The 21,946-nt window shown below is 41.8% G+C and overlaps 1 protein-coding gene and 1 long non-coding RNA gene across 7 annotated transcripts; one reads left to right on the top strand and one right to left on the bottom strand.

Moving 5' to 3' along the window:
* The first annotated feature begins 1,340 nt into the window (after positions 1 to 1,340).
* On the top strand, positions 1,341 to 21,459 carry acsl1a (acyl-CoA synthetase long chain family member 1a). 6 transcript variants are annotated; one of them, XM_017461516.3, is made up of 21 exons: positions 1,341 to 1,527; positions 11,900 to 12,145; positions 12,969 to 13,083; positions 13,209 to 13,273; positions 14,243 to 14,344; positions 14,845 to 14,944; positions 15,167 to 15,342; positions 15,431 to 15,463; positions 15,571 to 15,622; positions 15,727 to 15,800; positions 16,451 to 16,528; positions 17,433 to 17,567; positions 18,128 to 18,262; positions 18,590 to 18,685; positions 18,961 to 19,033; positions 19,119 to 19,207; positions 19,307 to 19,423; positions 19,647 to 19,790; positions 19,877 to 19,978; positions 20,165 to 20,236; positions 21,297 to 21,459. In XM_017461516.3, exons 2-21 carry the CDS (start codon positions 11,951 to 11,953, stop codon positions 21,435 to 21,437), a joined length of 2,094 nt encoding a protein of 697 aa, XP_017317005.1. In that variant the 5' UTR covers positions 1,341 to 1,527; positions 11,900 to 11,950; the 3' UTR covers positions 21,438 to 21,459. The 6 variants fall into 6 exon arrangements, with proteins under 6 accessions (XP_017317005.1, XP_017317003.1, XP_017317008.1 ...); XM_017461514.3 differs by lacking the exon at positions 1,341 to 1,527 and adding an exon at positions 4,751 to 4,857; XM_017461519.3 differs by lacking the exons at positions 1,341 to 1,527; positions 16,451 to 16,528 and adding exons at positions 4,751 to 4,857; positions 16,311 to 16,388.
* Positions 17,015 to 21,381, bottom strand: LOC124626521 (uncharacterized). Its single transcript, XR_008393753.1, has 2 exons — positions 21,277 to 21,381; positions 17,015 to 17,638 (listed from the first exon to the last, which is right to left on the bottom strand). It is a non-coding gene; the product is annotated as an uncharacterized LOC124626521 (long non-coding RNA).
* Positions 21,460 to 21,946: the final 487 nt, after the last annotated feature.

Here is a 21,946-nt window from a genome sequence, read left to right as displayed (position 1 = left end):
AGAGAAAGGCAGCAGTGGAGTAGACTAAAAGCAGAAAATCCCATTAGTCTGATTGTTGGATTATTTTCCAGCACAACCCGTATATACTCCTATAAACCCTCTGTTCCGAAGGTGCAAAACTTTCTGAAACTTTATTTATTTATTTTATTTTTTGGAGTTTTTGTGTCTGAAACTTTAGCCCCAGAGCGAAACGCACAAACATTTTTTTAGTTTAAATCTTCTATGACCTCAGATCATCTTGGAAGAACAAGTGTGAGCCGGCGGAATTGTTGCATTAAACAATATTCAGTGTTTCAAAATCCGCAAATGTGTCTTTTCTTTCCTTCTTTCTTTTGAACGCGTCTGCGAGTGCAGCAATTAATCTATACACTTCAGTAAAAATAATAAAATGTTCGTTCTATGGCTAATTCATATTCAATCATTTAATAAATGTCCGTTTTAAAGATCTGTAAAATCTTTATTATTATTATTATTATTATTCTTTTGATTTGGTCTTGGGGCTGTAACATGTCCAAGACGCACGCGCATATCCTATAAATATAAATATATTTCTTATGTAAACCTAATGATTCGAATGATTACTTAATTAGTGTGCTATTCATTTTTATTACTAAAACTTTGAACCTGTCATTTGGGAAGAATTTGGGAAGAATTTGGGAATTTGTCCGTCCTGTCTTGTTACACGCCGTGTTTTCGGAGCAATGCATTTAAAAAAAATTTTTTTAGTCTATTAATTTCATCCCCAGATTTCAGTTATACTCAAACCTCATGCATATACGCGTGATTATGATGCTTGCTGTGTAATTAATTCACAAATTATTAGCACAGAGTCATGCACGTGCGCCTCATGGAGACAAGTGTATACAATAACGAGCCCGAGTCAGGATTTCGAGCAAAAATAAATAAATAAAAAGCAGTGCGTAAAAACACGGAGGTTCAGTTCAGCACACTGAGAAACACCACGAGGGCCTGGCGGTTTCTCTCTCTTTTATGTGCCTCGCTCTGCCATTCAGCAAATGCCTTCCAGTCAGCCAAAAACGCTGTTTATTTATTTATTTGTTTATTTATTTATTTTACTTTTAGGAATATCTCTCTTCTTTGCTTCCAAATTTCTGTTGTTCTAACTGTATACTCATACCCGTCGGTATAAATCTTAGTTTTGAAGCTGTGACCCAAGAAACACCGATATCTCTACCGTCACACAGGCGAAGTTCCTGGAACTTCTTATAAGAAATCGCTCCATGTAACACTTCTCTCTCAATGTTCAATGTTCTAATTCTAATTCTAAATTATTGATGATTTCTACCAGTCAGTGTTGAGGCTGCATCGGTCTTACGCTCTGCACAGCAAACAACAAACAACAAACAACAAACCGCCTGCGCGTCAACACGGTCTTCAGGGTGAAACTTGTCCACGAGCGTCCTCCGGTTTACTCGTCCAGAAAACCTGAAAGACCCGCGCAGCCCGGCCAGGAGACGCCAAATTGCCGTGGAAATTAGACAACCCTCGCAGACTCGTTCTCTGAAGGTAAAATGGTTTATTACAGAAAGATGTTTAATACAGGATAGAATAACGAGAGCGCTCTGAAGTGCTTGTGCTGAACCACTACTATATATATGAAATGCAGAGCATGACACACTTCCGGGTACCGATAAGAGCACTTTGAGGCAGTTTCAAGCAGGCTTTGTTTTAGGTTTTAGGGTCTTAGAAGATGTTCAGATGAACCTTGAACAGAAGAACATGTTTGTGTCTCTCTCTGTAAGCAGATAAACATTCTGTACTGATCTCAGTGACATGACGTGGCCTTCTTAGGCGTTATCCTCACATGAACATGAAAAAGAACAAAATTATTACAAAGTAAAAATGAATAATTTCCCTCACAAGTGCAAAACGGATGTGCAGAATGTGTGTAAATGATCTAAGTGTATAGGATTGTTCATTATTACGTTGTGGTCATCTCAGGGACAGCTGTAAGACTTAAGGCTGGTGATTATGCTGTAAGGACACTGAGTACCTGGTAAAACAACTAAAGTGTTCTTCGATCACTGTATAAAATTCTCATTTTCTTCTGGAGCACTCTGCTCCTGTAGCCTATTGCTTAATGATTGTCTTAATGAAGTCTAAACATGCATAGCTTTTAAAAAAAATAAATAAAATCAGTGTAATCACTTTAACTACGATTTACATGTCTAACTTCACTATTTTTTGGACAGATATATGCTGTTATTATCGCACATTAAATAATATTCAAATGAATGTACTATTAAAAGTACAAAAGACATTGAAATGATGATGATGATTATTATTATTATTAATAATAATAATAATAATAATAATAATAATAAAGTTATATTACAGTTTTATTATTTACAGGTTGTTTTTCCTAAAACAACACATTTAAAAAAGGACAGCAGTTGTGCCCCTCTGTCGGGATTTTAATGCTTAAATTGCTCATATCTTCCTTTATATTTTATAGGTTTATAATGTTTATATGTTTACTTGTTAGTGAACCCTGTTTTAATTGTTAGCTTAATACTTTAATACCTTCTTTCGGCTTGTATTTTAGCGCAGGTCAACGTTTTCAAGGTCGTTTTGAATGTTAGCGCGCCCCCGTGTGGAGAAAAACAACCTCAGCACCGACATTTACAGATATGTAAATTAAATATAAATATGCAGTCAATATAATCCCAAAGTAAAGATCGCAGTAACCTTTAAGAACTGTAACTGTATCCTGAAAATGAAATAAACCATGTCGAATTAAATTAAAATATAAATAGAAAGTTAAATGGTTGATTTCATTTAAATAATTGTATACTTATGTGAATTAAATGTAAAATAAATAAAATAGTGTTTCATATGATATTTTATGCTGTACATGTACACAAACTTATAGAAGGGAATATGGCGGATGGTTTGTCTGGAAACATGAGGTGATGTCTCAGGCCCGGGGCCAGGTGAGGGCCAAGACCATCCTTTGAAATGTGGAAAAGGCTTATTTGATCCAAATATATTGCTCCCAATGTAGGTTTTGGGGATTACACACAGCAGGCCCTCATGTGAGACACAGTGACCCGTAGTGACCTCGGGGCCCAAGCACTGTGAGTCTGTCCCACATTAGTGCACACAGTGAGTGCTGTATTGTGCCCATATCAGCCTTTTATCTCCTGTAGGAACATGCAACCACCTCTGCTTTTCACTGAAGCCACTATATTGAACTGTTGTGTGTTTATTTACATGGAAACTGACATTACAGACTACAATTCCTCATGCAGCTGGAGATGGGTGTGTGATCAGTTCTACAGCAGAAAAAGAGAAAGAAACTCAGTTTTACACAAAACTTGTATACATCTTGTTTATTTATATCTTATATATATATATTTTTTAAAAATAAATAAAAAAAAGTAAACAATTACTACTTAATTTAAGTGGTTTTAACGTACTGCGGTTTTAATCCTATAGAGGGCGCCGTTTAGCTTGAAAACGACAGCTTCTTTTCCATGGGTTATAATCACTGAAAATTAATAAACAAGTTATTAATACGTGCATAACAATCCGTGGAAGCATATATGAATGAAGTAAATTCCTACCAGCTGAAATATAACACATTTCCAAACAGATGCCTCTGAAATGTGCATAGATGCTACAGCTTTTCTATATTTCTATATTTGGCAGAGCTAATATTGTTCTAGCTTAGGTGTTGAAGAAATTGTTTGTTTGTTTGTTTAATATTGTCGCTGGGTGTATTTATTTTGTCCGTTTTACGAGTTTTGGTAGTCTGTAGAATGTGATTGATGAAAGGTTGAGTTATTTCACTAGGCGGCTGTATGTAAACGCTGTGTTTGTCCACTAGAGGGCGCCTGTACCCTGTTTAAACTCAAATTATATATCGTATAAGATAAACATTTAAAACAGAACAAAATGTATGTACGATCATTATAGTTTTTTTTTATCATTGAGAAATAAAAATAGGTTAATGATTTTATTCTTGCGCCTGATTATTAATATTAAAGGTATATTTCATAACTTAATACTAGCTTACTTTATATATATTACATGACATAATATATGACTATCACACAGATTCTCTCTGATCATTACACTCCTAGATGTGGAACGCTTCAATGAAAGACATTTTCACTAAATGGCGCATTTAAAGGCCTGCAAACTGTGCACGTATTGTATAAGCCTAATTACAAATCTTTTTTTTTTTTTTTTTTTTTAAAAAGCATGCAGTATTGTGTAACGAACATATTAAAAATGTTTTTGAAAATCCTAAATGTATTACTGTATCATTTAAAAATGAATAAATAATATGATATTTTAGATTCTACTTATGTCCATATTTTGTTTGCTAAAATCTGAGTCGAATCCTAATTGGCCAAAAAGATTCGATTCAACTTCTATCGACTTCTTTAACTACTTTCACTTATTTCTTGTGCATAGAAAGGTGTAATAAAGACCAAATGTCCTCTTTTTTTCTTTTTAAAAAAAGAAAATTCTTAAATGTATGTTACTGTACGGTACAATATTTCTAACAGGCACTCTGAGTGGTGAATCAAAAGAATCGAAACTCATAATGTTCGATTCATTTAAACTCAGCTCGTATAGTTCAAAAGAATCGAATCAGTAAATTGATACAGCAAAGTGGTGCTGATGGTCACAGCTTCCCGTTTTAGAACGCTGGTAGGAGTGAAATCCAATCAGCGGGCCGCTCGTGAGTACGAACTAGCGTGCTAGCCAATCAGAGCGGAGGAGGCGGGGCTTGTGTGTGAATTGGTGCTACAGGGGAATAAACACTGATGACTGTACCGTCTCTCTGGATGTCGGCGGCGTTTATGTAAAACTCACGCGCTTCAGGTTTGTTCCGGTTTTCATGATATATTCAGCAACAAGCTGGTTGTTTGATAATCTGTTGATTTAAAAGAAACGATGTCTTAATATTTTAGAAGCTTTTAAGAGAAATCGGTTGCTTGCATAAGGTTGCAATTGCATGTGTTCATTGTTGTTTCATCATGGACTTACATTTCAGTTGTGTACTATCGTGCGCGTGCTTGTTTGTCATATTTGTACCTGAATTTCAGATGAAGAGCATTCCACCATTCACCATTCTCAGAAATAAAGGCACCAAACTGTACTTTTCCTGGTTTCTGGGGCGGTGAAGTCATGGGTGCATGCTTAGTACCTTTATCATGTGTGTTTCAACTGAAAACATGAACCTAGTGTACCTTTAAATTAATTAAGGGTACATAATTGAACCTCTGATGTTCCTAAACGTGCAGCTTCCACATGGTAAATGAAAGGAGGATGCACTCTTGATTGTACTATCAGGCCGACAAGGAAAGATATTAAAATGAGTATCAGGTAGATCAACATCTGAGGTCTCAGTTTGGAAATGTAAAAATAAAGGCGTGTGCATCAGATGAAGGCCTGTGTGATCCAGAGGTGTGTGACGAAACCCGGAAAGGTGGAAATCATCAGATTCGTCGGTCTTGACCCTAGGGAACAGGGTCTGAACTCTAGGTCCTGAGGTCAAAGTGTGTTCAAGCAGGAAAAAAACTACAGGGAATAAAAATTAGCCGGGTCCTGGAGATGTGTGCAGTTACTTGGACACTCTGGTCTTGTGTGGTCTTCGTCATGTTAAAGGGCCAGGATTGGACGTTTTGTTGGCTCTAATCATCCTCCAGTCCACGGCATGGAAAAATCCGCGACAGCAGCTGCTGCCCCGAATCGGACCAGGGTGGAAAATGCAGGTTACGTAAGCCGAAGCAGATGTGAAACGACTCAATAACTGCGAGTGTGTGGGAAATGAAGTGCAGTTTCACAGAATCCAGCTTGAGCTTGACCATTACCTCGTGCAACGCTTTTCACACACGAGATCGTGTGAAGATGCCGCATAAACGTCTCACCGTTTGTGGGTTTTTTTTGTGAAGTTCCACTAACTGATAATCCTCCCGTATCATACGACAACTGATGAGGGTGAAGGCTAACACGTGCTTCGTCATGGACACGTGAAGCCCGTCAGTGCATATTTCTGAACTGCTGCTCACGCGTCATCACAAGACCGCGTAACGCACTCGGCAGAAAGCGCTATCGAGAGGCGAACGGCGTGATTTCTTGTGTTTGTGACCGTAATTAAAATGTAATTTTAGACATGCAGTGTACCTTAGCGTCACATCTAAGGAAAATGGAGATTCTGGAGAATTTTGTTGCAGTAGTACTGTGACTTTACAGTACGTTGTTTGTATAAATGACTTGGCAGTGTAGACATGATTTCTCATGTTTGGGACAGTAAGACTGCTCAACTGCACAAATGTATAAAGAGTCACATACGCTGGTGGTAGTCATGTATTCGGATGAACGGTCGCACGCAGTGGTGTTTAACCTCAAACAAGTGCTTTTGCACAGACGATGAGTCATCACTGAGGTTTACTTTCTCTTCTATGCAAGACAGACTATAAGACTTCAAGTCTGTTTCGAAGGTTACAACCAGATGCACTCAGGAATGTCTGGAGTTTTGTCTAAGCGGTTTGAGGTTCGGGACAAAGGGAGCGAATGAAGATGTTTTAAGAATCAATTAAGAAACGCTTTGTGTGCGTTTGTGTCGAGCCGCTCGTGACGTACTGAAATACGTTCGTCGTGACTTTCGGCCTTCGGGATCGTTGACTTTATGCAAAACACAGGACGAAGGCTGCCAAGCGCAGTAACTATTATATTAAAGGAACAGTTTTGTAAAAAAAAAAAAAAACCCCAAAAATTCATTTACACCAGTAAAGTTGATTGGCCACGACTTATTTGGTGTGGAAAGTTGTCTTTAAGTAAATATCTAACTCAAACCACATCTTGTTGTTATAAAATGATGGACACGGCCATCTTGGATAACCAGGATAACTTCTTTCTTTAGCAAAAACTTGGTTTCACTTGACTGTACCTGCTGTTTTTACAAATGTTGTTGATCCATATGTAAATGTTTGGCAAAATAAACAACCAAAACGTTTTTGCTACATTACCAATGTAGCAAAAAAAACCCCAGGCCCCAAATATGTCTTAGCAGATAGAATTTTTCCAAACCGTTCCGTTAACCACTAGTTTTTATGAATTGTGTTACTCATATAAGAGTAAGATTGTAAGATCATGGACATGGCTGGTTGGATAAACCACTGGATGTGATGTTGATGAGAATCTCATCCAGCACAGGTTCCCAGAAACGTCCCCCAAACACTGGAGCTCGATGATGGACCTCTGAGCAGAACGTTCTCTGGTGACTATCAGCACCATTAATCAGATTAGCCACATCTGTCTACAGCTTTCACGCAGGCCGAATCATCTGCAGCACACGCTGCTTCAGTCAAACGTTAGTGCACCAGGTCTGTGTGCCGTCAAGATCCATAAAAGCCTCACTTTTATGTGAAAAAAGCCAACTCTACTAATTCAAAATATAGTGCAAGGGGCGTGTTGTTGTTTGTTTACATCTCGTATTAACAGTTTGTACCTGGATAGCAAGTGTTGTGAAAATGACCCATTCCTGATGACTTTCACTGTCCAGTAAGCATAAGTCCAAAGTTCATTATATTTAAGTGCTAGCTGGGCATTTGGTGTGCACATGCATGTTATATGAGCTCATGAGTGTGTTACATCTGCAGCGCCAGCTGCACACAGGAATGTCTGGAATTTGGGCAGAGTAGCGGGTTACTTTTAGCGCAGTCTCTTTTACAGCAAGTCCAGGCAAGCTCTAGAGATCTTGGCATTAATTAGCGTACAGTAAGAATGACATAAAAGTGAGGTCATAGTTTGTTGGTGAGGCTACAGACTAAGTAAATAGTATACTAGACTAAATAAAGCGAAAATGACTGTGAATAGACGTTTAAAATTGTAAACAACATGTACTACAGGTTCACCCAATCTTAAAAATTAATAAATAAATAGATTCTCGTAAAAATTTGATTGAACGTACAAAGTCTGTAACCCAGGGAAAATAATGGATTGAATCATGTTCTGCTCAGTAGCAGCGTCTGAGGTGTCGTTTTAAATAAATAGAGCTCCAAAGTCGGCTAAAACGATCGGCTTCCGTGACCTCTTTCTCAGGCGTTGTAGATGCCACCTGCGAAGGGCTGGTGTCGTTTGAAAGCTAACCAGGATCGCTTTTTTAATAGTTACAACAGGGTCATGTAACCATATAACGCATTGTGTGTGTGAGAGAGTTGTCGTTATCCGAAGCTCTATACACCGTATGGATCTCGCAGATCGGGACCGACGGTGTTCAGTAATTAATAGAAGCCTGATTTCCATGATGCACATCGTCAAATGTTTCCACTTAACAGCTTTTCTACGATGTCTTGTATTCCACGATACTGTGCGACACCACAGTACCAAATAGCATCTGATTCGAGGAATCACAGCAAGTGATGAATATATAACCCTATCAATTCAAATCAAAATGTCGAACCGGTTTAAAAGATCGGAAAGGATTAAAGATCATTCTACCATAATGACGGTGCTGCGATGTTGGTGGTCGGTTATCCAGTCAGAAACGAGTACCTTGAGGACACTTTGCTGGTCAGATTTCTTTTTAAAATTATATACTGAAAACGTGTCAGAGAGGAAGCGACGGGGACAAACGGGCAGGTGGAGGGTTTTCTTAGCCCATATTTACCCATCTTACCCATTTTGCGGATCTTTGTAGCCCATATTTGCCTGTTTTACCGCTCTGTTAAACCCATATTTGCCCTTTAAAGTTGCCATTTAGCCATTGTAGCTGTTTTACTGTATTCTAGTCACCAGTTTCCCATTTTACTTCCTTTATTTTTTGTTTTCACTCCAGTAAAAAAGTTCATCCAATTTATTACTCATTCTTATACCTTTATGTCTTGTACTTACACGTTTGCATTAGAATTCACTTCTTTTTTTTTTTCTTTTCCTTTTTTTTTTTTAAACAATTGTTAAATTTTAGTCAACGTTTTAGCAATTTATCCATCTAATCTATTTTTAATCTTTTATTTTCATCTGTTGTAGTGGATAATGAACTCATTTTGGTGCGCATTGGGTGGGTATGAGAGAGAAGGAGAGAGTATTAAAGGTTTGGACAGAAGTAATTTAATATCAGATATATGCCGAGTGTGTACGTGGGTTAATGAACGTAGCAGGCTGAATCCCCCACCTAAACACACACACACACACAGACTCATGGGCCGTCATCCCAGAACATGTTCTAGATTCTTCCATTTACTTGTCATTGGCTCTTTTCAGGCCTGTGCTTCACCTGTAGCATGTCTATTGTCTTGTCACTCGGACTAGTCTCTGATCATCCTGACCAATCACAGACGATCGAGATGGAAGTTTCTCCGTCGTCGCGTAAATGCATGAATTCATCCTGACACGCATCGTTTTTGTGCAGATAATTTAAGAAAAAAATCTTTAACCATACGTGGCAGGATTTTGTTCAAATTACAACGATGTCTTTCCCGACGAAACGTTTATTCATAATAAAAGCTACACGAATGATGACTTTAGCCTCACGTGTTGCTACACCGCATGCAGATAGATCGCGCTATGATACGGCTGTTGAAGAAATCATTTTTATTCATGAAAACGTGATTAAACATCAGGTTAAAACTAGCTAAAAAAAGCTAGCTAGCAACTAAAGCCTGTAGTTGGGGTACAGCTAAACATAAACAAGTGGCTAGCTACGTAAGAGTGATATAAAATAAAGTATTAAGTATAGCTTATTTGCTAGCCGTGTATCAAGTAACATAAACAACCAAATACTAAATTCTCTCTATAAAAGAAAGTATTAAATAAAATAAGGTGTGAAAGGAGGCTAGCAGACAGTCGCTAAACATTACCTGTGTAACCTACATGGCTAGTTAGATCAAATCTGGAGTCCTTAAAGAACACTGGCTAGCCATGTGTGCTAAGCTAAATGCTAAATAGTTTGTTCTTATATAAAATGTGCTAATCAGAGGATCAGAATTGGATTAGCGTGTTTTACAGCAGCAAGCTTACAATCTTGTTAAGTCTCACATAAGAATTTACATGACCTGCTAACTAGGTCCCTATTTGTGTGTGTGTGTGTGTGTGTGTGTGTGTGTGTGTGTGTGTGTGTAAACAATAAGCCTCTTGTAAGGCTTTAACAACAACAACAGATTTCGTGATCATGTTTGAGGGGTTTTCCTTGTAAACTTGATCCTGGTTTTACTTCCTCGATTGAACAACCCTAGCGACATTAGCGACGCGAAACCGCTCGTCCACGGTAGTGGTGCTTTTTCTCTCGGTGCTTATCTTTACTAACTCTTGACTAGCTCGATGTAGCCATGAAGTCTTGTATACGGACCGCGGAAAGCCAGAGTGACCTTGAAAAGGAGACCTAACCATCGGGAACGTCCACATTTCTCTCAGATGTGATGCTCGTTCGCTGAGAAAAAACTCCATTCAATGAGAATTATTCTTTCAGTGCATTTAGCCTTCTTGCTAATCAAACCACAGTGGCTTTTGTTGAGACACACACACACACACACACACACACACACACACACACACACACACTGATGCAAGCTGAAGTCACATGGTGCATGTTGCTAACTGACTTTCCGGCATATGAAGAATGTGTGCCGTTTATTGGGTGTGTGTGTGTGTGTGTGTGTGTGTGTGATGAGCGGTAGATCAACATCACACTCTCCACTCCGGCTGTGTCGACCCACACGATTATCACCTCCAACTCGCTCTGCTGGAATTTATATAAACACACTCATGCTTTAATGTGGGTCAGCTCTTTATTTGTGTGTGTGTGTGTGTGTGTGTGTGTGTGTACATAAAATAAGGAAGTGGTAGAAAAGAACCTCCTTGTTGAATGCCAGGATCACGCTGGTGTACTAAATGACACACATGTATATATGTGTAATATAGATATATATACACACACACACACACACACAGGGTTTATATTGCTCTGCCCAAACATTTGGATCAAACCACAAGACAGGGAGGAAGACAGCACGTTGGTTTCCCTCTGAGGCAACAGTAAGTGTCTCTGTGTGTGTGTGCGCGTGTGTGCGCGTGTGTGCGTATGCGCGTGCCATTTGAGGGGGTGTTGCTCTTCTATTCTTAGTCACTTAGGAACCCGTCTAAGAGTCCTATATACTACTGAAACACACACACTTCCAGACTTTGTTCTGCGCTCTCTCTCTCTCTCTCTCTCTCTCTCTCTCTCTCTCTCTCTCTCTCTCGGTTAATCATGTGATTCGCACCTGTAAGTATAGACATTCACTCTGTGTGTGTGTGTGTGTGTGTGTGTGTGTGTGTGTTTGTGTGTGTTTGGATTTATGCCGAGGTGTGTCTGGATGACATGGATGGGCGTGTCCGAGTGTGACAGGTGGGCGTGTCTTTGAGCATAACTGAATGCCAGTGACTTTCCTCTAGCTGGAGACATACATTTATGGAGTCGAAGACACACCCACGTTCCCATCTATGCACTTCAAAGCTCACGACTCATTAAAAAATAAGGACTCGATGACAAGCCCATGTTTTTTTTCTTCTTCTGTGATCTGTGACGTGACCCTGCTGCTATATCCAGCTGAGTCACGAGTGTGCAGGTGGGTGGGGACTATTTTCAGCAGCGGTCAGGTTGGGTGAAGGACAGGGTCACCGGAGAGAGACAGAGAGTGTGTGTGTGTTTGCAGGTTTGTGGTTACACACTAGGGTTAGTCTGTTAAGTTTTTGAGTGAGGGTTTGTGTTATTGTTGGCACAGAGGACACGCCTCCTTTACTAAGATTGACAGGTACGAAGGCCATGCCTACCTCACTGACTGACTGCTGCACCGCCTTACCAGTACAATTCTGTTGTTAGGAAGTTATTGTTGACGCAATTTGAGTTTCCTGTCTGACCAATCTTGGTTTCTCTGTACAGACTCGTGGTGTGTGTGCGTTTGACTGAGGAGCGCCTCTCGGTGGCCGAGCCATGCAGGTGCAGGATCTGATTTGGCAGTTCCGGTTGCCCGAATTTGGCGACTTCAGGCAATATGTGCGTAGTTTGCCCACCAACACGCTGATGGGCATGGGTGCGTTCGCCGCCATCACCACCTACTGGTACGCCACCAGACCACGAGCCCTGAAGCCCCCCTGTGACCTCACCATGCAGTCTGTGGAGGTGGAGGTACAGAACTTACAGCATTACACCTGAAACAACGATTTTATCCTGAAATGTTTATCAAGCCATGTTCTGTGTCCTCCTTAGAAATGTTTTTCAGTCCATCATAGATTTAATTATATGAGAACATGGATTCCTAAATCTCTTCCCACTTCTTAACACTTTTAATTTGCTTGAATGACCTGAACGTCGATTCCTTGCGAGAACAGAAAGAGAAGGAGATGTGCTCAGCCTGCACGGTTGCCATAGCGACAGCCTTGGCAACCACAAGAAAGAGAGAAAACCTCAGGCCAACATCCTTCTCTGTCTGTCTCTCTATTTGTGACTCTCCATTTCGTTTTCTGCCTACGTCTTTTATTCTGTCTTTCTTCCTCTCAATTCTTCTTTCTCTCTGTGCATCACTTACTCTGCATCACTGTTTATAATCCGGACATCCTTTAGGGATCCCATTAATCCAAATCGCTGTTAGAGAGGGATTAGTGCTAGTCGAGGCTTGGGTTTGACGTGAAGATATGGGTCTTCAGTCTGTGCATGAGGACAGGCCAGCCAGGGGGATGTTCATTTCGCCTCCGGGTGCCAGGACAAACCAGCGTCTTACTGTGCATGTCTTACTCGTATCTTAAGCGATGAGCCATGCTCATGTCTTGAAGGGAATGCGGTGCAGAGTGGGGTTTAAAATCTCAGCAAGAATAAGATGCTGTAAATTTCTCGAGATGTATGTCCATGTCAGGATTTGTTAACACTTTTTAATTTTTTTATTTTTTATTTTTACTGGAACGAGTCGTCAAACATGTCTTAGCAGCTCCAATACATTTGGGATGTTTTCCAGGGCGAGGAATTCGCTCGCCGTTCCACCCTCCTGGACAGCGACAGGTTGATGATCCGCTTCTATGATGATGCACGGACCATGTACGAGGTGTTTCTTCGTGGAATCAGAGTGTCCAGTAAGCGTCCTAAAATGACACCAATTTTTAAAAAAATACCTTTTTTTAAAGAGCAGATCGCCTGCAGGTTTTCTTTCAGTTGATGCGTTGACACTAAGCGTTATTTTTCTGTTTGTTCTGCTCAGATAACGGCCCTTGTTTAGGATCGAGAAAACCCAAGCAGCCATACGAATGGCTCTCGTACAAAGAGGTAAGATGTCAGAGGTTAATACTGAATTAATAGCACCAGCGTTTAGGCACGTAACAGCAGGAGAATCTAAGCAACGATATTAGGCCATTCTAGAACATCCTGTAACCAGTCGGACCACCTTTCCCATTCTCACCACCACGGTAACCAATTGGACCACCTTTCCCATTCTCACCACCACGGTAACCAATTGGACCACCTTTCCCATTCTCACCACCACGGTAACCAATTGGACCACCTTTCCCATTCTCACCACCACGGTAACCAATTGGACCACCTTTCCCATTCTCACCACCACGGTAACCAATTGGACCACCTTTCCCATTCTCACCACCACGGTAACCAATTGGACCACCTTTCCCATTCTCATCACCACGGTAACCAATTGGACCACCTTTCCCATTCTCACCACCACGGTAACCAATTGGACCACCTTTCCCATTCTCACCACCACGGTAACCAATTGGACCACCTTTCCCATTCTCACCACCACGGTAACCAATTGGACCACCTTTCCCATTCTCATCACCACGGTAACCAATTGGACCACCTTTCCCATTCTCACCACCACGGTAACCAATTGGACCACCTTTCCCATTCTCACCACCACCGTACCCAATTGGACAACAGTTTCCATTCTTTACACCAATCGTACATCATTTCCTGTCCCTATTGACTCTAAGCAATCAGATTATGGTTACTGCCCAAAATCCCTAGAACCAGCCAGACCACGATACCCACACCTGATGACGCTGTAATTAATCGGGCTACAAACCCTGCCCCCATCGGTACCATGACCAGTCCTCCCACCTCCTCAACTCCCCACCAACTTTCCTCTCCCAAATAAACTCTGTAACTAATTTGAGTACAGTACTTACCCTCCTGCGCCAAGGTAACCCACGTGATTGATACTAGAATAATATATTTCTGTGTTGTTAAAACGTCTTGCCGTATAACTCCTCTCTATTATAGGTTGCAGACAGGGCCGAGATGATTGGCTCAGCGTTGCTCCACAGAGGTCACAGTAAAGAAGGAGACAAATACATTGGTATCTTCTCCCAGAACAGACCTGAGGTACACACTGGCATATATTTATTTGCTTACACAAGCATGAAGTCTCCAATATCACAGTATCTCGAAGTATCCATGTCAACTGTATTGTCCAGGTTTATTTTTGCAAGTATATAAACAGATTTCGTGATCACGTTTGAGGGAATTTCCTTGTAAACTTGATCCTGGTTTTACTTCCTCGATTGAACAACCCTGAGGACATGAAACATGCGACGTGAAACCGCTCGTCCACCGTAGCGGTGCATCGGAAAGCCAGAGTGACCTTGAAAACGAGACCTGACCATCGGGAAGGTCCACATTCGCTCGTTTTCTGAGAAAAAACTTGTTTAACACGTCTAGATGTAAATATCAGGACATGAAAGCTGAAATTCAGATCCATCATGTTTATATTCATGTTTTGGTCTCAAACCCAAACGTCTTCACTGTACGGCAAAAAAATAATAGTTCCAATAGTTTGCGAGTGGACTGGTTGATGTTTCTGATTATTGGCGCTGTGGTTACAGTGGACTATATCTGAGCTGGCCTGCTACACGTACTCGCTGGTGGCTGTTCCCCTGTATGACACACTGGGCACCAAGGCCATCGGCTACATCGTAGACAAAGGTAAGTAAACACACGATCGGAGTTCAACAGGGCGTGACCAATTTTCTTAAAAACATGCCGCAGTGACCGTTTCCACCATAGTCTGCCCAGTCAGAATAAATACATAAAAAAAACCCCACACATTTTATGAACTCTTCTAAACAGATGAGGCGTGTCGTGTGATTAGTTTCGATTAGCGTCTCGGTCCGTCTTCCTCATCTCTTCCTTAATCCCGGTCTCTAGCCGAGATATCGACGGTGATCTGTGACACGGTGGAGAAGGTGCGCACGGTGCTGGAGTGTGTGTCGGGTCGAGAGCACAGCGTCAGGACCGTCGTACTGATGGAGGAGAAGGAGAGCGAGCTCACGGCACGAGCCGAAAAGCTGGGCATCCAGATTCTCAGCCTGAGGGAACTGGAGGTTAACACAAACGCACACTAATACATGCACATGCACACACTTTAGAAGCGGAACTGTGTTAACTGAAGCTGCGTTGTGTTTCTTGCAGGCTCTCGGCAGAGCTTATCACAAACGCCCGGTGGTAAGCAGAATATTATTACAGGGTTTTAAACCTTCAGGTGAATAATAACTCGGAGTGAGCTGGTGGAAACTGACGTGTTGCTTTGCTATGTGGATTTTCTTATGTAGCCTCCTACACCTGAAGACCTCGCACTGGTCTGCTTCACCAGCGGAACGACAGGTGTGTGTGCGTGTGTGAGAGAGTGTACAGTATATGTTTCATTTATCAGACGAGTACCGTCCGGTTAAACTCTCTATAGTGATTTAATTATTCTACTCCATCAGGGCAGCCGAAGGGTGCGATGCTCACGCACGGCAACGTCATCTCCAACTGCGCCGCCTTCATCCGGATCACGAAGGTATAGCCGACCTTTCCCGATCTCCCAGGTTCTCGTCACGACGCGGCGTAAAGCCGTGTCGGATGCAGACGCGTTCGTGTCAGAAGAAATTCCTTCGTTCAGCGTGGATTTGTTTCACGACAAACCGCTAGAGACGAGACGTCGATGTTCAGAACAGACCGGTTTTAAGGGCTCGGGGCCGAGTGATTACTAAATTGGTTGCGAGGGGAAAAAAACAAATCGAATACATCTTTAATATAGTAATTCACCTTATATTTCTACACACAATCACATTCATACTTGGATATCTAACGGTCCATTTTCAGCAGAAAATGTATGTAGAAATTTGCTTAATAATCGTATACCTGTTTTATTATAATCTCTAATGACATTATACATTTGAAGATATGTTTATGACAGGAAGTCCTTTTTATTTCTGTTCTACTGCAGTTATTGTCTCATTTCCTCTTTCATTGTTTACCTGCTTCCTTTCCTGCTGCGTGATGTGTGTGTGTGTGTGTGTGTGATTAGGAAAAACTAAGGATGAATCGTCACGACATTATCATCTCCTTCTTGCCTCTTGCTCACATGTTTGAGAGAGTGATGGAGGTACAGTGTGATTTACCCTGCATGTGTGTGTGTGTGTGTGTGTGTGTGTGTGTGTTTTACAGATACACTGCATGCTCAACCACACCGATATCCACGTATCTTACCTTCCCCTCGCGCACATGTTCGAGAGGGTGGTAGAGGTACGTATATAACTGTGAATCCCAGACTGGGGAAAACGTGTGATTGAACACACAGCGCTCTGATACACAGTCAACTGAACCGGGTTTGTGAAAAGGAGGGGAAAAGCTCAACTTTGAGACTTTTAGTGGGAAAGAAAAAAAAAAAAAGAGAGAGGTTGATTTTGTCTTGCTAGACAGGTAGGAAATCTGGACTGAGGTAAGATTTAGCGCGCTAGCTAGCACCCTTTTACGTGTACGGAAAGTGCAAACGAAAAGGCGTAACATCAGCAAAAACTATACAGAAATGTTGGGAATATCAACGTTTTCTTCAGTTGCGGTGGTAATAATTAACTAATAAACCGTTTCCTATCCCAAAAATTACATTGTCAATTGGTTAGCATTTCTGGCAAACGCTGTAACATCTGGTTCCAAAGGCTAACAATTGCTTGGCTAATGTCTTTTTATAATGACAATTTATATATATATATATATATATATATAACACTGCCAGTGAAAACGAGACAAAAATGGTAAGAATGTACACATTTCTTACGTGTGATGTAAAGCATATTTAGCGTATCCCGCTAATCAATCTTTATACCAAAAAACATCAAGGTTCTGTTTCATGAACCGAGTCAAAAGCTAGCTAACACTTGGCTGAGATTCTTTTTTTTTTTTTTTTTTAATATATCTATCAAATTAAAAAGTTGAAAAAAAAACAGCAAAAACGATACAGAAACGTCTTGAATATTTACATTTCTGCCAGTTGTTTTTTTTAACTGCTACGGTTGTTGTGTTTTGTTTAATAACAGATTATTAATGAACAGATTAGCAGTTACGCACAAATATTCTGCGCATGATTTTGAAATGAAAATAAATAAATAAATAAATAGATAAATGTCCCGATCCTCGACCTCGTGTATAGAGTGTGATCCTGGTGCACGGCGCGAGGATCGGTTTCTTTCAGGGCGACATCCGTACGCTGATGGACGATCTGAAGACTCTCAAACCCACCGTGTTCCCCGTCGTCCCCCGACTCCTCAACCGCATGTTCGACAAGGTGAGGACTCGTACGTTCTGATGCGCACGCTTTGCGATTGTCGGTGCGATGTCGAATGCCGTGTGTTCGTGCTACAAAGCGAGAAAGAAAAACGTTTGTGATGAGTGATTGTATATATCCTCCTCAGAACAGCAGACTGTATAGTCCGTGTCAGACTTAACAAGCGAATATGATCGCGATACTTGTGTATACGTCGGGTAATGCTGCTGTGTTTACTGCTGATGCTGTGAGCGGCCGTTTTGATACGATGTCACCTGGGGAACGTGGATTTGAGGAGACCGGCCCTGAATGGGAATTTCCAGTTGAGGGGGCATTGAATGCAGCGTTCAAATATAGTTTAACGGAGCATTTCAGTATAAACGGCAATATATTTTAACTGAATCTGTCATAACTTTTTTACTAGAAATAATCATTCTCGTCAGGACCAGTCAGACACTATTTATTTATTTATTTATTTTTGGCATAGTTCACACGATTGGGACACGGGAACTGAAAAGGGGTTTGTTTCGGTTTACCCCACTCGTTTACCCTCGAGCTGATAACCAACACACTGTGTTCAGATCTTTGGGCAGGCGAACACTCCGCTGAAGCGCTGGCTGCTCGACTTCGCCACCAGGAGGAAAGAGTCGGAGATGCGCAGCGGCATCGTGAGGAAGGACAGCATGTGGGACAAACTCATCTTCAACAAAGTCCAGGTAACGCAAGACACGAGCGTGTTCGAGGTGGAAACTGGAGAGGGAACGACATGCGGCAGGCTTTTCAATTCAGTCTAAATTCACGCGAACAAATCAGGAAGTTTCCTGATGAAGCTGGAGAGAAGAATCCCACATGGCTTTGTCCTGCATAACCGCATCTTATACACTAATGTAGTCCACAGTACACTTTACTAGGGAACCTTCTGGAATTTAGTGTGAATAAGAAGTGATGTATATTTAGATATCTGTAAATTTTTTGGAAGGGTTAAAATACTAAATATTAAGTCTATTCCATAAATACCGGTAACTTATTATTATTATTTCTAGGTGAGTCTGGGTGGGCGTGTGAGGCTGATGATCACCGGCGCCGCTCCCGTGTCCCCCACTGTGCTGACGTTCCTGCGGGCTGCTCTCGGTTGCCAGGTGAAGTACCACACCTACTTCGTTCCATCACGTAACGTTCTCCTCGCTGTCAATAAATAAATAAGATGGCGAACACGGGCTGCCGGCGCCACTGTGAAGTATCGAGCGAACATTGATTATCTTGTTACGGGCTGTTAGGATATTAGGCAGTTCAGTTCTCGACGTTTTGGAAGTAGGAAAAATGGGCAAGTGTATGAACGGCGTTTTCGTTTACGTCACGTGGACGACCACGTGCGTGTGCTCTGTGTGATTATGGTGTGTGTTCTGTGTGACAGTTTTATGAAGGTTATGGACAGACAGAATGCACTGCAGGATGCTCCATGTCTCTGCCAGGAGACTGGACGGCAGGTAACACTACCCCACACACACACACACACACAAAGACGCTTGCAGAAAGACCACATGCACAAGCTGCTGTGTGTGTGTGTTTTAGGTCACGTGGGTCCTCCTTTACCCTGTAATTATGTGAAACTGATCGATGTGGCTGAGATGAGCTACTACGCAGCCGAGGGAGAGGGCGAGGTGAGTCACCGCTGCGTTTCACAACTCCTAAAACCCGATCCTAGAAATTAGTGGAATTCCTACATCTGAGTGTGTGTATTATGTTGACTTATTGTTTAGGTGTGTGTGAAAGGACCAAACGTGTTCCAGGGCTATCTGAAAGATCCGGAGAAGTCCGCGGAGGCCATCGATAGAGATGGCTGGCTGCACACAGGCGACGTCGGCAAATGGCTCCCGGTAAATTCCGCGTTCCTCAACTGTTTACGGGTTTATTTGGGGCTGTCCCGACTCGGAGAACTTGTACGTGCGTGTCTAGATGCAAAGTTCGGTCATGTTTGACCGCATATGTGATTGGTGAATACGATTAACGTGTTCATGTTAGATTTGAAGTTAAGACTGTGTTCAGGCGTTTCCGTGCATGTAGAAACACCTCTTTAAGCATGTCCTCTGTGTGTCGCAGAACGGCACGCTGAAGATCATCGACAGGAAGAAGCACATCTTTAAGCTGGCTCAGGGCGAGTACATCGCTCCCGAGAAGATCGAGAACATCTACATCCACAGCGACCCCGTGGCTCAGATCTTCGTTCATGGAGACAGTCTGCAGGTCCTCAAAACAAAACACACAATGAAACACAGTGAAACATAGGTGTGTGTGAGTAAATGTTAATGCACTGTGTTGTGTGTGTGTAGGCATGCTTAATCGGCATTGTGGTACCAGACCCCGAATTCCTCCCTGGATGGGCCAAGAAAAGAGGACTTGTGGGCTCCTACCTCGAGCTGTGCAAGAGCAAGGTGAACCCCCTGCCCCCGCACACACAGTATAACAATATTAGTAATCCAGGTGAGAAAGAAGTAAAAGCGTGGATCAGTGTTAAACGCAGTGCCTGGCTCCAGTTTATTTCTCAACCCATATTACCGTTTGTCTGGTGTGTGTGCGCTTTAAAGTTGCACTTCCTCTTTTCTTTTTTTTTTGTACAGGAAGTGAAAAATGCCATTCTAGAGGACATTGTGCGGTTGGGGAAAGAAGGCGGCCTGAAGTCCTTTGAGCAGGTCAGCTGATGGTGGCGGTCGGCTCGTCGGGCAGACGCACTTCCCCCATTTCTCTGTCACGAGAGTGGTGGGAACATTTAAATCAGGTTTATTTGTATAGCGCGTTTAACAACAGACGTCGTCTCGAAGTAGCCTTGCGGGAACCTGGAGGTAAATGAATGTCTCTAATGAGCAAGACACCGTCCTCTTCTGGACACGGGTTTTCTTCTTAATGCAAATGTAGTCCATCAGCCAAGTCATGTTCGCTAGAGTGGCAGCCTTGTTGACGCGACACTAAGCTACCATGGAAACGTAAGTGCGTCGAACCGGTCAGTGGAAAACTGCCTTTAGCGATGTTGACGCTACAAACTCAAAATAATGTCCAAAAAATTGATTCCTCAAACGTTATCGAGACCGCCATCTTGAGCAACCAGCGTCGCTTGTTTTCGTCGTGCATTTCAGTTTCATGCCATGCGACACAAGAGGCGGCACAGTGCTCGTTTACCCTAATGACAATTTATGACGTGCCCTGCCTCCTAGTGTTGGAAAAGTGGAATTACACCAGCGAACTGGATACGAGACAGATATTATAGTTCCACTTAATACTTAAAGCTCTACACGTGCAAGAAACTTGTGTTACTCGACATTAACTCCATATAAAAAAAAAAAGAGGCTGTAATTATTCCAAGCTGAGTTGTGGTTTTTAAGAGGTTTGAGCTTAAAACCTGGCAACCACCCTTGGCACGGAGCCTTGGTTTTGCTCGAACTTTAACTGCTGCCGCACAGCTGTTAATATGAGCGAGGACAAGTGCTCAGATACACAACATTAGAATAAAGTCAAGCATACACTCGTTCAGTGTCTCTAGAGCAGGGGTGTCCAATCTTATCCGGAAAGGGCTGGTGTGGGTGCAGGTTTTCATTCCAACCCAGCAGGAGCCACACCTACGGACATGAAATGCTCAGTAGCTTTCAAGAAACAATTCCATATTAACACTCATGGGAGATGTTCAGGGATCTGCATACCGTTTTGCAGTTCACAAAGGGTTTATGTTCACTCGTACCTCTTCCTGTGTGTGTCCAGGTGAGGGACATCGTCCTGAACCCCGAGATGTTCTCCGTGGAGAACGGCCTCCTTACACCAACCCTGAAGGCCAAGAGAACGGAGCTGAGGAACCACTTCAAAGAACAAATCGATCGGCTCTACGCCAAGATCAAGACGTAAACACAAACAGAGATGGAGGGGGGTGGAGGGTGGTGTGATCTCGAACACACCTCCTCGCTCTGTAAATAAAGTGCAGTTACGATGATGTCCACTCGGTGGTGCTGAGTGTGAGCTTTTTGCCTAAAACGTACTTGGGTAACCAATGTGATTTTATTCAATGCCTTCAGGCCAGTAATTACCGTCTGGCAGAAACAATTATAGGAACAGTTTAGGAACATATATACATTATATATATATATATATTTTTTCGCTTCTGCACTAGATCTACAAGGCTAATTGCCACCAGTTTAGCATTGTATAAATCAAACATGTCTTGACTAATCGAATGTTTGAGGTGAACATTTAAAAAATATATATATTTATCTAAACTGTTCCTTTAAATGGTCATTACTTTGATATTCAGATTAAATGACCTCTGTTCAGTCCATCACTGCAGAGTAAAAAAAAAATCTGCTCCTGACGTATTAGGTTTCCTTTCTTTAATTTAAATAATGTTGTCTTTTTTTTTT

The sequence above is a fragment of the Ictalurus punctatus genome, chromosome 29 (assembly GCF_001660625.3).
Source record: "Ictalurus punctatus breed USDA103 chromosome 29, Coco_2.0, whole genome shotgun sequence".
Lineage (NCBI taxonomy): Eukaryota > Metazoa > Chordata > Actinopteri > Siluriformes > Ictaluridae > Ictalurus > Ictalurus punctatus.
The sequence above is the reverse complement of the archived record's forward strand: the minus strand, read 5'-3'. Positions and strand labels throughout refer to the sequence as shown.